Raw genomic sequence first — 18,297 nt, 5'->3', positions numbered from 1 at the left:
CTAAGGATGGCAAAGAAATAATAAAACTGAATATATTACACAGAAAAAAATCATCCAAATTTTCATCTTTTATACACTTTTAATATTCCAATGTGTTATCACAGTGTGTTCCATCATTTATCCAAATATTTATACATTTTTTCAACATTAAGACAAAATTAGAGAAGATAAAAAATATTTAAATATGTAAGATATACAAATTTCAAATTATAAGAGAAAGAATTGTAGATTGAGAGTAATACAGATGATAGAGTTATTGATAGATGGATGAATAGAAAAATAGATGGATAGATAGATAGATAGATAGATCGACAGATAGATAGATATTGTTTGTCAGTGTAATAAAAAAGATAATTCAGGAAATAATGGAGAAAGCCAATAGTAGACTTTATATTGTGAGTTAATGGTTAACAATCAGAATACAAATCACATTATGCTATGAGTAATAAACCAATGGCCCAGTTACAGACAGTGGCTAGAAACTTCATTAGAAAATGGCAGATATAGACTAAAATTTCTTGCCACCTGTAGAATGCTAGGAGTTTTGGGGGTTTACCCTTTGCTTTCTTTTTGAATATCTATGTGTGTACTCACACCAATAATATCAAGCAAAAACCAATGCATCTTTAATCTCATTATCTGCCTTTAGCGAGGAGTGTTTTGTTTTGTTTTGTTTTGTTTTGTTTTTGAATTCTCCAAGGTATTTCTACATTTCTTTCTAACCCACAATGGGATTTCTACTTGTAAGAATTAATGAAAGTAAATTGAACAAAATTTCTGAGAGAAATTCTGGAAATTTGACACTGTGGGTCTCTATTAGGACAAAAAAATTGGAGTAAGCAGGAGGACAGCTTCAATGAAAACAGGGGGAATTTACCTTTTCTACAATGCGAGTGTGGTTGCTATGAAATGAACTTTCGATGCAGTGTCCTGGTTTTGACTCTTCTGAGTTAACAAAAGTTACTCAGTATCTTCATTCAACCCCTTACTGTCTCTGTTTCAGTTTATTTCAGCAGGAAAAGCAAACAAAAAGTTAGTGTTGCTTTTTTCTGTGACTATATACAGCAAAAGGAAAAAATGCATTGAGGTCATAGATTGTAAACTGTGCTGCATTTATTCATTTCATATTGTGTGGTCAGTCACATTTGAACTTGAATTATGAATGAGTTTTAATGAGTTGATTAAGATTCACAAAAGTCTGTTGTGTTGCAAAATAGACATGGCAATTGAACCAAAATGAGTGACTGGGTTTGTAGTTTGATGTTTGTCTGAGGAAACATCTGATTATTCTGGTAACTAAATTTTGTATAATGGCATCCCTTCCAAAGACCATGTGTAAACAAAAGTTTTCATGAAACTTTGAGGAAGGTGGCCATTGACTGGGAGATTTCTGGAATGATGGTGTATGGAAATGTCACTGAGATAAAAGTTAACAAAGTTGTGTATAACTAGGTTTAACTATCATGTTTAAATATTCAGAATTTCAGAACCTAAACCAGCCTCCAAATCATAGACCACCTCCTCAAGGATTTCGACCAAGACCACCTGCTCATGGGAACCAGCAAGGCCCACCTCTTCCAGGAGGCCCACAGTTGAGACCACCTCAGCCTGGAAACCCACAAGGCCCACCCCCTCCTGGAGGACCACAGAATAGACCCCCTCAGGCTGGAAACCCACAAGGTCCACCCCCTCCTGGAGCCCCACAGCAGGGACCCCCTCTATCTGGAAACCCACAAGGCCCACCCCCTCCAGGAGGCCCACAGAATAGACCCCCTCAGGCTGGAAACCCACAAGGCCCACCCCCTCCTGGAGGCCCACAGCAGAGACCCCCTCAGGCTGGAAACCCACAAGGCCCACCCCCTCCTGGAGGCCCACAGCAGAGACCCCCTCAGGCTGGAAACCCACAAGGCCCACCCCCTCCTGGAGGCCCACAGAATAGACCCCCTCAGGCTGGAAACCCACAAGGCCCACCCCCTCCTGGAGGCCCACAGCAGAGACCCCCTCAGCCTGGAAACCCACAAGGCCCACCCCCTCCTGGAGGCCCACAGCAGAGACCCCCTCAGGCTGGAAACCCACAAGGCCCACCCCCTCCTGGAGGCCCACAGCAGAGACCCCCTCAGGCTGGAAACCCACAAGGCCCACCCCCTCCTGGAGGCCCACAGCAGAGACCCCCTCAGGCTGGAAACCCACAAGGCCCACCCCCTCCTGGAGGCCCACAGCAGAGACCCCCTCAGCCTGGAAACCCACAAGGCCCACCCCCTCCTGGAGGCCCACAGAATAGACCCCCTCAGGCTGGAAACCCACAAGGCCCACCCCCTCCTGGAGGCCCACAGCAGAGACCCCCTCAGCCTGGAAACCCACAAGGCCCACCCCCTCCTGGAGGCCCACAGCAGAGACCCCCTCAGGCTGGAAATCCTCAAGGCCCACCCCCTCCTGGAGGCCCACAGCAGAGACCCCCTCAGCCTGGAAACCCACAAGGCCCACCCCCTCCTGGAGGCCCACAGAATAGACCCCCTCAGCCTGGAAACCAACAAGGCCCACCACAAGGTCCCCAATTTGGCAGACCACAGGGACCTTTCCAGGGCTTGGGTCCTCAGTAAGCCAGAATTCTAATAGAGGTAAGACTCATATTTTCTACCTGTTTGGTATCACGTAAAAGACCACTTCATTTTAAATAGTTTAGAACTTAAACAACTTCAATATGTAGAAATCAAATTATCCTGAACCCAGTATCAAATGTTTTTTATTAATTAATAACTCATATATTCATGAGAGCATATATGGTTTTGAAAGAATATATACTCCAAATTTTGTTTTCTGTAATTATTGTATATCTTACACATTTCTGGCAAGAAGATATATTTTCTTGGTAATATCTTCTACCTTTTTTTTGGGGGACTTATGAATTCATAGTGATACACAGATCTCATCCTGATCTGTGTTCTTTTTTTGACTTCTATTCTTGTGTTCTTATTCTTTGGTTCATTTGAGGGTGTGGGCTGGACTTGCTCTCCCTGTAACCTTCCTTCACTATATTTTATTTTAGAAAGTGAGTAAGAAGATGGCTTCCTTGCAACAATGGTCTACTGCCACAACTGGAACTAATCTGTAGCTTCAGAACATTAATAAAATGATCAGTGTGCAACTTCTTTTTGCTGTCTTTATTTCTGTGTGTCTCAACCTGTAATTTTAGTTCTGAAAGCAATCTATAAGCTTCAGTACACTGTCATAATTTCTTCTTGCATCTTCTTATTGTCCATAAGCCAGATACGTGGCACAGCTATTCTAATGCTTTCCCTTTCATGATCTCTACAACATACTGAGTTTTTTAAAAAAAATAATTTACATCATTAAACAACAGTCACAGAATTTTGACAGACTTGAACATAGAATAAAGTACAAACTGTAAAATACCCTGAATAATCTTGCAAAGCATTAGACAGATTGGTAACACTGTCCAGCTTGGTCTTGGCTAGCATGGTTTGCGCTTCTCTTCCATTCCTTCCAACTTTCTAAAAACTGTAATTTTACATTCCTAAAGTTTTCCCCTTCAAGGTATATTCCAAAATTTAGCTACTTTCTTCTGTGATTACCAAGGTCCACCTATCAAATTAATGAAATCCAGCAATGAAAAGCTCCTTTGGTTCACCTATTAACATGCCCATACAATTTCTATCACTTTGTTCTAGCTCATACTATCATGGACCTCTCCAAATCTTGTCTTAAAAATTAAACCTTTAGGATCATTTATTGCTGTTTCTCTGCCTCAGTCAGGGAGAAACAAAAATATATTTTCTTCCCAAGTTATTAAAGGATGATCTATCTGTTGCAGTAAATATATAAAAGATGGCTTATGCTTTTATCATCCCACCTTTGTGGTCTCACTTTGTGGATATCTCTCTAATGTGGAGCATAGACCACATCACTTGGCCCAGTAGCTACACACTCCAAACAACTCCATCTGTCATGTGCTTGGTTGACATGACCAAACATGTGTATTATTTTATCCCATTGCCCAGCACAATTCTTTCTCCAAATACTAGTAGCTTTTAATGGTAGGTTTAGATCTTATATTCTTTATCCAAAAATACACGACACAATAATATTAAAACCAATAAACAAAGATACAAACTGTCTTTCTCTAAGAGATAAAAAGAACTATGGAATCCTTTGAGGATATTTATGTGGTTCATTGCTATCAGGATTCAGGGCCTTATGGCAGCCTGCTGAATGCTCTGAAAAGTCTTAGAAGTACTCTCCCATGTGAGAAAGCAGCTAAGACCCTTTCCTACCCAAAGCCTACCCTGGTAGAGTCTGCCTGAATCTCTCAGGTGCAGGAAGAGTAGGGTTCTCTGGGAATGTTTGTGTTCCTGTCCAGAGAGTGAGAGAGAGCTTGGTCGTAGCCATCAGGTTAAGGGTCTGTCTAAGGACTTCTGAGGACCATGAAGAACCACAGAAGTGCTCTTCTACTTGAGACCATGTGTGAGCACGGCCCTTACTGACTCTCACGGGAGGGACCACAGAAAACTCTGTAGCTCAGGGAACATGGTACAAACATGGAACAGGTCCATTTAGGTCGAAAGGAGTGGTGGATCACCATCCTCAGGACTCATTGCTTACTAGCAGACTATGGAGCACCCAATGGAGCCTCAGTATTTTTTTTCCAAATTGAGGACATGCAGACAGAGCTTGGTATCTTCCATAAGACCTCAGTGCTTGTTACCAAAAGACACAATGGAGATATTTCTTTGGGGATCCCATGCCCCCTTAAACCCAAAGAAGAGACAAACTCTGGTCAGAGACAACACAGTCAAAGAACATCACAAATAATAAGAGAGTAAGAGCCATCAAAAGAACCTAACCATGGAAACCAAGACTGCTGGTAAAACCACTGCAAAATTTTCTACAACAGTAAGAAGCAGATATCCCAGCAGCACACCAGAGAAACAAGATATGGACTTAATTTCATACTCTATGGTGATGATTGAGTTCCTCTAGAAAGGTATTAGTAACTATGTTAAGGAGATACAGGTGAACCAGCAGAACATATGTACACAAGTATAAATTCATAAAGTGGCAACATCAAAATGACTTAAAGATCCTCAGGAAATGTTAATAAAAAAGAGAAAAATAAAACCCCTAAAAAATAGAATAAGACTTGCTCTTCTTTTTTTAATATTTTTTTTCAAACTTTATTTTAAAAACAAAACTAAAAGAAAAAAAATTTAACATTTTTGAATAAATGTATACAAATACATTTTTGTCAGTGCTTAGCTTTTTTTTTTTTTTTTTTTTTTTAAGGTTTGATACTCTGCATTAAGGTCTTACTAGTTACAATGGGCAAAAAGTACATGTAAACAGGATGTAACCCAGAATTAGTCAACGTTTTCTTGGTGTGTAAGGATTGAGAATGTTTTATTTTTGTTTGTTTTGTTTTCTTTTCTTTTTTTCTTGAACTTCACACATTCTGTGAGTTGTTTCTGGTGCAGTCCGAGGCTCTGGGGTTAGCAACCCACTATCAGTGATTGCATATTATGTCTGTTCTTTTGTGACTGGGTTATCTCACTCAGGATGATATTCTCTAGATGCAACCATTTCCTTCAGAATTTGGTTAAGTCATTGTTTCTGATTGCTGAGTTGTATTCCATTGTGTAAATGTACCACAATTTTTGTATCCATTCATCTACTGAAGGACATCTGGGTTCAGCTGTGATGGGAGAGCTGGGTTCTGGCGTTGCTAGGTTATCTTTGTTTCCCTGGGATATGTTCTTTCACTCTCCTCTTGCCATCTTGTTTTCTGTTTTTATATATGGTCTTGATGTCATTGATTGTTTCTCGCCTCTCCCTTGTACCTTGCCTGTGTCTCTGGATCTCCTGCTGTCCAGCTACTTGGAATGCCTTCTCATCAGGTGTGTGTCCCTGGATCTCTGCTGTTCCTGGTGACGGATGGTCCAAGTACCTGTTCTGCACCTGAAGGCCTCCAGCTGGGAACAAACCAATGCCAGGTTATTGGTTCCCTGAACCAAGCGGGGGGGGGGGACATACTTTCCCAGCTCAGCAGAGATCTCTGCACTCCAGCTACTGGGGAACGCCTTCTCACCAGGCCTGTGTCCTAGTATCTCTGCTTTTCCTGGTGGCAGATGGTCTGAGCTCCCATTCTGCACTCAAAGGCTTTTGGCTAGGAATAGCCCAATGCTGGTTACTGGTTCCCAAATCAAGCAGGGGTGGTGTACTTTCCTTCTCTCCATAGAGATCTTTATGCACCCAGGCTACTTGGAACACCTTCTCACCAGGCATGTATCCCTGGATCTTAAAGTCTTTATTCTGAGGTAATCAAAAGCAGGAACAGAAAATGATGTGGAGTAGTCTTGTGCCTGGCCTTAGTATCATAAAACAATGTGTTTTTACCCCAAAGTAAAAGCATGCTAGCAAGCAATTCAGCTAAAATTTAGAAGATGGTGGTTGGGCATAACTCCAAACAAGATGGAAGTTAAGCTTCCATAAAACTTTAAATGAGTAATGAAATTGTGTGTGTGCACAGGACTGAAATGAATTCAAACCTAAAAAATTAAAATTATGGAATTACAATAGAGAAATACAATTGATAAGTGTCATATTGAGAGAAATACCGCAGCCAAGGGTATTAAATATGTTTTTTGCCTTTAGGAGTTCATTTCTTCTAAATGATTATGGCATTTAAGTTGGTATATGTGAAGTGAGCAGTAAACTTGAAAAAAGATGTAATTTAGTGAAACACATGCAATCATCTAAATAAAGATATTTGCAAAATAAAATTGGGGAATACATATAATAATGTTTATTCATTCTTTGAGATGTTCATGAACATTTTGATCAATCTGGTTGATTTTCATGACAACTTCCTTGTAGTCATTATCACCAAATCCTCATTATATCTACTTAAAAATATCACGTCATCATATTTTTGTAATTATATATTCCACCACATCAAACTGGAAATGTCTATATACTAGTGAATGTAAGACCATTCTCTGAAGAATAGGTACCTTACCAGTAGTCTTACTTCCCATGAAATTGATTCTTCACATTCACAAATAGTCATTAACTGCCAATAGGTACTCAGCTAAGGATGGGGCATTGTGAACTGCAACCATCCATTTTGACTAGGTCAGACTTGGCAAGTCTTCTTCAAGTGGCCATAGAAGGTATGCTTTTGGAGGACACTAATGGATGTTAGGTAAGGAGGAGTTAATCTTTTTAGTTATATTCATCACAGAAAGCCCACCTGTATCCAATACATAGTCTCAGACACATAGTCATATAACATTTGGATAAAACTCACTGTGTAACGAATATAGCCTAACGATATTAATGTCAGGAAGGGATTTGTAGAGAGGAGCAATACTATTTAGTGGTTTGAGGAAATCCTTGGAGAAAAATAAGTGAGCATAATTCTAGGCATTGTGTATGTGGATATAAATATCAAGTAATCATTTAATTAGTTAAGATATACTATAAATAGCAACAATTATTTAACTACATGGGATGACTGTCTCTTGATAAAAAGAAGGCCATTTGTGAACAAAGCCCCATATATGCACCCCATGAGATGAAAGAAAAAGACATGAAGAGAAAAGTCTTTGAGGAACTGAGTGCACACAGTCCATTATGCTTGCACATGCAGACAAAAAGCTTGCATGCAAATATACTTCATTTACAGATCATGGTGAGTTGCTAAACTCCCTTAGTGTCCATAATGAAATAATACCGAATAGAATACATTTAGGATGAATAAAAAATTCTAAGTACATAACACCTTTCAATATATTTCCCATGAATTCATTTTATGTGATTTTATATATTTTGAAGTGACAGGGAGAAAAGGGACAGGTGTTCACAAAGGTCACCTCACTTGGTTCAGTGATTTTTAAATGAGTTTAATGTTGCTATTGTTCTACTTAGGGCATAAACACAAACTCAGCTCTTGTATATTTTTCTGTCTCAAATGTGCCTGACTTGGTAATAGCTGATATTTTTCTTTAATGTTCCACTAACCTAATTCATATATGGCTTGTGTTGAGAAGGTCAAGAAAATGTCTTGAGATGAATGATATTTGGAAGTATCGACTTCTGTATTCCTGAATTCAATTCTACAAGCTGTTATATTACATTCCTAAAGCTTTCCCATTCAAGGTCTATTCCCATATTTAGTCACTTCCTTTGTGGTTACGAAGAACCACCTATCAAATTATTGAAATCCAAAAACCCACTACACAATAATATTAAATCGAATAAACAAACATACAAGCTGACTTTCTATAAGAGATAAAAAAAAACTTTAAAATCCTTTAAGAATATCTATGCCATTCACTGCCATCAGGATTCAGGGCCTTTAGGCAGCCTGCTGAATGCTCAGAAAACGCTTAGAAGCACTCTCCCACATGAGAAAGCAGGTAAGGCCCTTAATACCCTACTCAAAACCTATGCTGGTAGAATCTGCCTGAAACTCTCATGTGCAGGAGAGTAGTGTTCTCAGGGAATGTGTGTGTTCCAGTCCAGGGAGTGAGAGACAGAGAACTTGGTCTTAGCCATCATGCTCAGGATCTTCCCAAGGACTTCTGAGCACCATGAAGAGCCTCAGAAGTGCTCTCCCACCTGACACCATATGTGAGTCTGCCCTTTACTGACTCTCATGGGAGAGACCACAGGAAATTCTGTAGCTCAGGGAACATGGTCCTCTTTTGGAAAAGGTCTATTTAGGTCAAAGGGAAAGGTGGATCATCATCCTCATAACTCAGTGCTTACCAGCAGACTGTGGAACACCCAAAAGAGCCTCAGAATAGTTTTCCAACCTGAGGACATAAAGACAGAGTTGGTCACATCCATAAGATCTCACTGCCTGCTACCAAAGAGCACACAGGAGCAATAGGTACTCAGCTAAGGATGGGGCATTGTGAACTGGAACCATCTATTTTGACTAGGTCAGTCTTGGCAAGTCTTCTTCAAGTGGCTACAGGTGGTATGCTTTGGGGGACACTAATAGATTTTAATGGAGGAGTTAATGATTTTAGTTATATTCATCCTAGAAAGCCCACCTGCCTCCAATATATAGTTTCAGACATATAGCCACATGACATTTGGATGAAACTCACTGTGTAACAGATAGCCTTCCTCAGGAAGGAATTTTTTCAGCAAGAAGCAACCCTATCAAGTGGTTTCAGGAAATCCTTGGAGAACAAAAAGTGAGCATTTTTACAGGATTATGAACATGGATCAAAATACCAAGTAATCATTTAATTAGTTAAAATATACAATAAATAGCAACAATTATCCAGCCGCATGTGATAACTGTTTCTTGACTTAAAAAATAATAATAAGGCCATTTGAGAAAAAAGCCCCATATATGCAACCCATGAGATGAAAAAAGACACGAAGAGAAATGTCTCTGAGCAACTGGTTGAACATAGTCTATTATGCTTGCACAAGTAGACAAAAAGTTTGAGTGTAAATATACTTTGTTTACAGCACATGGTGTGTTGCTAAACTCCCTTGGCATCCATAATCAAATAATACTGAGGAAAATACTTTTAAGATTAAGAAAAAATTCTAAGTACATAACACCTTTAAATATATTTCCCATGTGTTTATTATATGTGAGTTTATATATTTTGAAGTGACAAGGACAGAATTGGCAGTTGTTCACAAAAGTCACCTCATATGAATTAATAGTTTTTCTACTGAAGGCATTAAACACACACTAAGCTCTTGTATATTTTCAGTCTCAAATGTGCCTGACTTGGTCATACGTGATATTTTTCTTTAATGATCCACTCACCTAATTCATATATAGCTGGTGTTGAGAAGGTCAGGGAAATGTCTTGAGATGAATGATATTTGGAAGTATCAGCTGCTGTGTTCCTGAACTGAACAAATCAAGGACAAGCATGACTTCTAGCCTTAAGGTCACACTCAGAGGTACTTAGCTCACTGTAGGACAATAGACTATGCTCCTTGGCTGTGACAAACTACACAGGTGAACATATCTTCATGCTTCTTTTCTTTGTAGTTTTAATGGAAGTTTCAGGCTCTGGCTACAGTGAGTTGGCAAATAGAGAGAATAGAAGTAAGAAAGCTGTTTCCTGTAAATATCATGGAAAGAGGAAAATAAGTTTAGTTTCAGCAAAACCAGAATTGGTTGGTCAATGGTAAATACAGTTCACCTAGAATACAGACTTAATTACCTCAGAAATGTAACCATGACTCTGTATATCCAGTATGGATCACATTGATTTTAGTATTTATAGCCATTTAATGAGGAAGACATTCTACAAGATTCTCTACACTAAGTTGGAAAACACATGACTGACACAGAATCAAGAAGCTGAAAAAAATCACTATAGGCTACAAAATTAATAAACTTATTTAGGTTTTTCATCTATGTAGCTCTAAAATGAGCCAACACACTAAGATTATAAACTAAGTTATAAGGATAACAAGAACCTATACATAAATTCTGCAGGGATATTCAGTTGAGAGATAATCAATAACTAAGAATACAAAGAAAAAAAAACAAAAAAATCATGAAACATAACCATGAAGACAGAATTTTTTATAAAAAAATATATTAAGCACAGGAAATAATATTTTAGAAGTAGGGCTTCTGGTTACCAATTCTTTTTTTTTTATAATTAGCAAAAATATTTTATTCTCTATGTTTTAAACTGCCCCCATATATGACACCAGTATGGTCATACTCACGATGCCATACATTATATTAGGTGTAAATCAGGCACTAGAGATATTGCCAGCTGTAGGATACTTGTCCAAGGTGTGAGCTCTGTGGTTCAATGCACAATTCCCTCCCAAAGGCAAAGCAAATACAAATACAGTAAGTTGATTTCACTGGCTTCTTACTGACTTTCTGTCATTGGATATGACAGCATTGCACTGGGTCTCAATTCCCTGTACTTCATCTGACAAAATGTGAACTGGTGTGCTTCTGGACTTGAAGAAAGAAGGAAGCTGCTCTGGGGAAAGAAACAGAAAACTCTGTTCAAGCAATGGCTGGTGTTAGAATAGCATCAGATGAGATGGGTACATTTTTTTTATTGATGAAAATTAGGAGCTGGGTTCTTTTACAAGAGACACACTTAATTTAAAAAGTCCCATTAATAACCAATGTTTGAAAAACCCAGAAACATTTTTTAAGTTCCTGATTAATATTACTACCTAAATAAAATAGTTTAATTATGGTTATATGGGCACGTTCACTTTTGAAAAATCTTCTGAGATGAGCACTATGAAGTGCATATTTTTCAGTGATATATGATGCATAAAAACATTTACCCCAAAGCAGTTGAGTTCCTTAACTAGCTGGTTGACTACAATGAGTTCTGGGTACCCACTGAAATTCAGATTTTTCTTTTTTTATCTTTAAGCAGTTTTTTTTTTTTTTTTTAAGGTTTGATACTCTGCAATAAGATCTTACTAGTTACAATGAGCAAAATGTACATGCAAAACAGGATGTATACCGGAAATAATCAATGTTTTCTTAGTGTGTAAGGATTGAGCATAATGTGTTTTATTCTTGAACTTTATACAGTTTGTGAGTTGTTTCTGGGGCAGGCCAAGCCTCTGGGGTGAGCATCCCATTATCAGTGACTGCATATTATGTCTGTTCTTTTGAGACTAGGTTATCTCACTCAGGATGATATTTTCTAGATACAACTATTTTCTTGAGATTTTGGTTAAGTCATTGTTTCTGATAGCTGAGTGGTAATCCATTGTGCAAATGTACCACAATTTTTGTATCCATTCATCTACTGAAGGACATCTGGGTTCTTTCCAGCTTCTGGCTATTATAAATAGAGCTGCTATGAACATTGTGATGCATTAATCTTTGTTATATATTGGAGAGTCTCTGGGGTATATGCCCAGAAGTGGAATAGCTGGATATTCAGGTAGTACTATGTCCAAATTTTTGAGAAATCACCAGACTGATTTCCAGAGTGGTAGTTTCAGTTTACAATCCCACCAACAGTGGAGAAGTGTTTCTCTTTCCCCAATATCTCACCAGCATCTGCTGTCATCTGAGTTTTGGATCTTGGCCAATCTGACTGGCATGAGGTGGAATCTCAGAGTTGTTTTGATTTGCATTTCCCTGATGAGTAAGGATATTTAGCACTTCCTTAGATGTTTCACAGCCATTTCGTATTCCTCAATTGAGAACATTTTGTTTAGCTCTGTACCCCATTTTTTAATAGGGTTGTTTGATTCTCTGGTGTCTAGCTTTTTGAGTTCTTTGTATACCTTGGGTACTAGGGCTCTATCTGATGTGGAGTTGGTAAAGAACTTTTCCCATTCTGTTGGCTGCCGTTTTGTCTTCTTGACAATGTCCTTAGCCTTACAGAAACTTTGCAATCTCATTAAGTCCCATTTGTTAATCTTTGACCTTAGAGCTTGAGCCATTGGCATTTTGTTCAGAAAGTTTTCTCCTGTGCCTATGTGTTCTAAGATTTTCTCTAATTTCTCATCTAATAGTTTCAGTGTATCTGGTTTAATGTGGAGATCTTTGATTCACTTACACTTGAGTTTTGTACAAAGAGATAAGAAAGGGTCTATTTTCATTCTTCTGCATGCTGAGTGCCAGTTGGACCAACACCATTTGTTGAATAGGTTGTCCTTTATCCATTGGATGTTTACTGCTTCTTTGTCAAAAATCAGGTGACCATATACGTGAGGGCTTATTTCTGGGTCTTCCATTCTATTCCATTGATCCACATCCCTATTTCTGTACCAGTACCATGCAGTTTTCAGCATAATTGCTTTGTAATATAGCTTGAGGTCAGGGATAGTGATTCCTGCAGATGTTTTCTTGTTGAGTATGGATTTTGCTATTCTAGGTCTTTTGTTATTACAGATGAAATTGCACATTGATATTTCCAACTCAATGAAGAACTGGGTTGGAATTTTGATAGGGATTGCATTGAATCTGTAGATTGCTTTTGGTAAGATTGCCATTTTTAAAATGTTGATACTTCCAATCTATGAGCATGGGAGATCTTTGCATTTTCTGAGATCTTTTCAATTTCCTTCTTTAGAGGTTTGAAGTTCTTGTCATACAGGTCCTTCACTTGCTTAGTTAGAGTCACACCAAAGTATTTCATAGTTTTTGTGACTATTGTGAAGGGTATCTTTTTCCTAATTTTTTTCTCCACATCTTTGTCCTTTGAATATACGAAGGCTACTGATTTGTTTGAGTTAATTTTGTATCCAGCCACTTTGCTGAACTTGTTTATCAGTTGTAGGAGTTCTCTGGTGGAATTTGTGGGGTCACTTAAGTACACTATCATGTCATCTGTAAAAAGTGATGTTTTTACTTCTTCCTTTCTGATTTTTAACCCTTTGATTTCTTTTTGCTGTCTAATTTCTTCTGCAAGGACTTCAAGTACTATGTTGAATAGGTAGGGGGAGAGTGGGCAACCATTTCGAGTCCATAATTTTAGTGGGATTGCTTCAAGTTTTTCACCATTAAGTTTGATGTTGACTGTTGGTTTGCTGTATATTGCTTTTATTATGTTTAGGTATGGACCTTGGATTCCTGTTTTTTCCAAGACTTTTAACATGAAGGGGTGCTCAATTTTGTCAAATACTTTCTCAGCATCTAGTGATATGACCATGTGATTTTGTTCTTTGAGTTTTTTTATATGGTGGATTACATTGATGGATTTCCTTATATTAAACCATCCTTGAATCCCAGGGATGAAGCCTACATGGTCATGTTGACTGATCATTTTGATGTGTTCTTGGATTCGTTTTGCCTGGTTTCCAAGTCTTAAAGTAATATTTGAGACATAAGTAATGAAGAGTATAACATGCTTGACCAACACATATTTTTGATAACTTACTCTGAACAAAAAGTAAAAAAAAAGTTTTCTCCAGTGTATATAAAATGTCCAAGAAAAATTCAAAATACAAAAACAGATGAATGAGTATCAATAAATAATTGGAAAAAAATGAAATGAACTTCTATTTGAAAATTCAGCATACAGTTTGTTGAATGTTATTTGGGATATGAGTCAAATACTGACAATGAAACAATGTTATTTGAAAGTAGGGAATCCATGGGGAAGAGGAAGATATTAGGTGAAATGTGCAGCTCCATAATTTATGCTTAAGCAGGTAAAACATAAAATGCAATAATAGGAGAGGTTTATGAACTATAAATATGTGAAAGAGAGAAATTGCTGATAGTATAAACAAGTGAGCATATATTAATGCTATCACCATGCACATCGTGATAGAGAGAGTCTCTTCAATAGAATGAGATAATCAAATAATGATAGTTCTATAACTTTAATATATTGGCTATTCTCTTGCTGGAGATATCTCTCCAGTTTACTCTAATCACGGTCATACCATTTAGAAATGAGAAACTGGCACATTTTCCTTAAAAGATCTTGCTGGGAAATTGGCCCAGTCTGGAGTCAGGGATGCAAGATTTCCTGCTTTGTTAAATGTGAAGTAACAGCTAGGAAATTCAAAGGTGCCATTCTTCTGCTTAAACATATAAAAGCAGAGCCTTGTTTCTTTCAGCACAGACTTGAGAGACACTCCAGAGTCTCATACAAGATGCTGGCGGTCCTGTGCACTGTGCTATTGCTGACCCTGAGCTATGCTCAGGAACAAGGCGAAGGTATGAGAATATGGTTGTGGGAATTGTGACTTTTTAGAGGACAAGAGACAGAACTTAAGGGGAGGAGAGGGATTGAACAGAGGACAGGAAATGAGAGAAAAATGAGAAAATGGTGTTTTGGCTTAAAGAATGGATATAGTCTTAGTTTTGAAGACATCATGGTATTTAAAATATACGACACATGACAGGACCTCTTCCATACAGTGTATAAAGGGATGGGCACAGCAAGAAAACCATGTCACAGACAATCTAAGGATGGCAAAAGAAATAATAAAACTGATAATAATAAACAGAGTAAAAGAAATATCCTCCAAATTTGCACCTCTTGTACATTCATTTAAAATTCCAATGTGTTATTACAGTGTGTTCCATCATTTATTTAAATGTTTATTCATTTTGTTCTCCATTAAGAAAGCAAAGGAGAAGATAAAAACATTTAAATATGGAAGAGACACAGATTTTATACCATAAGAGATAGAATGGTAAATGGAGAGTAAGACAGATGATAGAGTTTTCGATAGATGGATAGATAGATAGACAGCTAGCTAGCTAGCTAGCTAGCTAGATAGATAGATAGATAGCTGGGTAGATAGATAGATAGATAGTTAGATAGATAGATATGATTTGTCAGTTTAACCAAAAAGACTATTCTGGAAATAATGGAGAAGACCAATAGGAGAATTTATATTGTGAGTTAATGGTTAACAATCAGCATACAAGTCACATTGGATGCTACCAATAATAAATCAATGGTCAGGTCAAAAACGATGGTGAGAAATTTCTTAGACAATGTCAGACGGTAGCTAAAATTTCTTGCCACCTGTAGGATGCTAGAAGTTTTTGGGTCTACCCTTTTCTTTCCTTTTCATTAGTTACCTGCATACTCACCCCAATAATACAAAGTAAAAACCAATACATCTTTAACCTCATTATCTGCCTTAAGAAAGTGGTGTTTTGTTTTGTTTTTTGAATTCTCCAAGGTATTTCTCCATGTCTTTCTAACCCACAATGGGATTTCTCCTTGTAAGAATTAATAAATGTAAATTGAACAAAGTTTCAGAAAAAAATCATTGAACTTAAAGACTGTGGATCTTTATTAGGTTGACATATTGGAATAACCAGGAGGACAGCTTCAATGAATACAGTAGGAATTTACCCTTTCTACAATGCAAGCATGGTTGCTATGAAATGAACTTTAGATGCAGTGTCCTGGTTTTGACTCCTCTGTGTTAACAGAAGCTTCTCAATGTATTCATTCAACCCCTTATTGCCTCTGTTTCAGTTTATTTCAGCAGAAAAAAAAACACAAAAAAGTTAGTGTTACTTTTTTATGTGACTATATACTGCAAAAGGAAAGACTACATTGTGGTTATAGATTGTTAACAGTGCTGCATTTATTCATTTAATATTGTGTGGTCAGTCACATTTGAACTTGAATTATAAAAGAATTTTAGTGACTTAATTTAGATTCCCAAAAGGTTGTTGTGTTGCAAAATACAAATGGCAATAGAACCAAAATGTGTGACTGGGTTTGTAGCTTGATGATTGTCTGAGAAAACATCTGATTATTCTGAAAACTATATTATGTATAGTGGCATCCCATCCAAAGACCATGTGTTAACAAAAGTTTTCATGAAACAATAAGGAAGGAGGCCATTGAATGGGAGCTTCCTGGTAATGATGGTGTACGGAAATGTCACTAAAATAAAGGTGAACAAGGTTGTCTATAACTAAGTTCAACTATCATCTATAATTATGCAGAATTTCAGAACCTAAACCAGCCACCAAATCAGAGACCACCTCCTCAAGGATTTCAACCAAGACCACCAGCTAATGGGAACCAGCAAGGCCCACCCTCACCAGGAGGCCCACAGTTGAGACCACCTCAGCCTGGAAACCCACAAGGCCCACCCCCTCCTGGAGGACCACAGAATAGTCCTTCTCAGGGTGGAAACCCACAAGGCCCACCCCCTCCTGGAGGACCACAGAATAGACCCCCTCAGGCTGGAAACCCACAAGGCCCACCCCCTCCTGGCGGTCCTCAGCAGAGACCCCCTCCATCTGGAAACCCACAGGGCCCACCCCCTCCTGGAGGCCCACAGCAGAGACCCCCTCAGGCTGGAAACCCTCAAGGTCCACCTCCTCCTGGAGGCCCACAACAGCGACCCCCTCAGGCTGGAAAACCACAAGGCCCACCCCCTCCTGGAGGCCCACAGCCTAGACCCCCTCAGGCTGGAAACCCACAAGGCCCACCCCCTCCTGGAGGCCCACAGAATAGACCCCCTCAGCCTGGAAACCAACAAGGCCCACCACAAGGTCCCCAATTTGGCAGACCACAGGGACCTTTCCAGGGCTTGGGTCCTCAGTAAGCCAGAATTCTATGACAGGTAAGATTCATATTTTCTACCTGTTTCCTGGCAGAGAACAGACCCCTCTATTTTTAAGAGAATGGAATATAAACAACTTAAGTATGTAGAAATAAAATTATTCTGGTCCAAGTTTCACATGTTTTTAATTAATATTAACCCATTTATTCATGATAGTATACATGGATTTGGAAGAATATATCCTTCGAATTTTGTTTTCTGTAATTGTTGCATATTTTATATATTTCTGGCACGAAGATCCATTTTCTTTCTAAGTTGCTCTGCCTCTTTGTTAGAACTTATGAATCAATAATATTACAGAGGTCTCATCCTGATCTGTGTTCTTTTTTTTTTTTTTTTTTGACTTCTATCAGCATGTTCTTATTTTTATTTTCATTTTTTTGGGGGGCTGGGCATACTCTCCCTGTAACCTTCCTTCATTATATTTTATTACAGAAAGTGAGTAAGAAGATGGCTTCCTTGCAACAATGGTCTACTGCCACAGCTGGACCTAATCTGTAGCTTCAGAACATTAATAAAATTATCAGTGTGATACCTGGCACAACTATTATAATGCTTTTTCTTGCCTCATCTCTATGATATAATGAGTTTTTAAAAAATCATTTACATCATTAAACAACAGTCATAGAATTTTGACAGACTTTAACACAGAACAAAGTACAAACTGTAAAATACCCTGAATAATCTTGGAAAGCATTAGGCTGATTGGCAACTCTTTCCACCTTGGTCTAGGCTAGCATGGCTTACCTTTCTCTTCCATTTCTTCTAACATTCTATAAACTGTTATATTACATTCCTAAAGCTTTCCCCTCAAGGTATATTTCCATATTTAGCCACTTCCTTCTGTTTTACCAAGGTCCACCTGTCAAATTATTGAAATCTAGCAGTCAAAAGCTCCTTTGGTTCACCATTTAGCATGCCCAAACAATTTTTATCACTTTGATCCAGCTCATTCTATCATGGACATCTCCAATTCTTGTCTTAAAAATTATACCTTTAGGGTCATTTATTGCTGTTTCTCTGCCGCAGTCAGAAAGAAACCAAAATACATTTTCTTCTCAAGTTATTAAAGGATGATCTATCTGTTGCAGTAAATATTAAAAGATAGCTTATACATTTACCGCCCCCCTGTGGTCTCACATTTTGGATGTCTCTCTATTGTGGAGCATGGACCACATCCCTTGGCCCTCAATCTACACACTCCACACAACACCATTTCTCCTCTTGTTTCTGTGC

The 18,297-nt window shown here is 38.2% G+C and overlaps 2 protein-coding genes across 2 annotated transcripts; both read left to right on the top strand.

Moving 5' to 3' along the window:
- Positions 1-1,463: 1,463 nt before the first annotated feature.
- Positions 1,464-2,600, top strand: LOC308418387 (uncharacterized protein; the record flags this gene model as incomplete). The annotated part of the gene is made up of 1 exon (XM_080913742.1): positions 1,464-2,600. The coding sequence occupies one exon, from the start codon at positions 1,464-1,466 to the stop codon at positions 2,598-2,600; it is 1,137 nt and encodes a 378-aa protein (XP_080769868.1).
- Positions 2,601-14,610: 12,010 nt separating this feature from the next.
- LOC308418386 (uncharacterized protein) lies at positions 14,611-17,043 on the top strand (the record flags this gene model as incomplete). The annotated part of the gene is made up of 2 exons (XM_080913741.1): positions 14,611-14,674; positions 16,436-17,043. 2 exons carry the CDS (start codon positions 14,611-14,613, stop codon positions 17,041-17,043), a joined length of 672 nt encoding a protein of 223 aa, XP_080769867.1.
- Between the last annotated feature and the right edge of the window lie 1,254 nt (positions 17,044-18,297).

This window comes from Micromys minutus, assembly GCF_963924665.1.
Source record: "Micromys minutus genome assembly, chromosome: 3".
In the NCBI taxonomy this organism is placed as follows: Eukaryota; Metazoa; Chordata; class Mammalia; order Rodentia; family Muridae; genus Micromys; species Micromys minutus.
The sequence above is the reverse complement of the archived record's forward strand: the minus strand, read 5'-3'. Positions and strand labels throughout refer to the sequence as shown.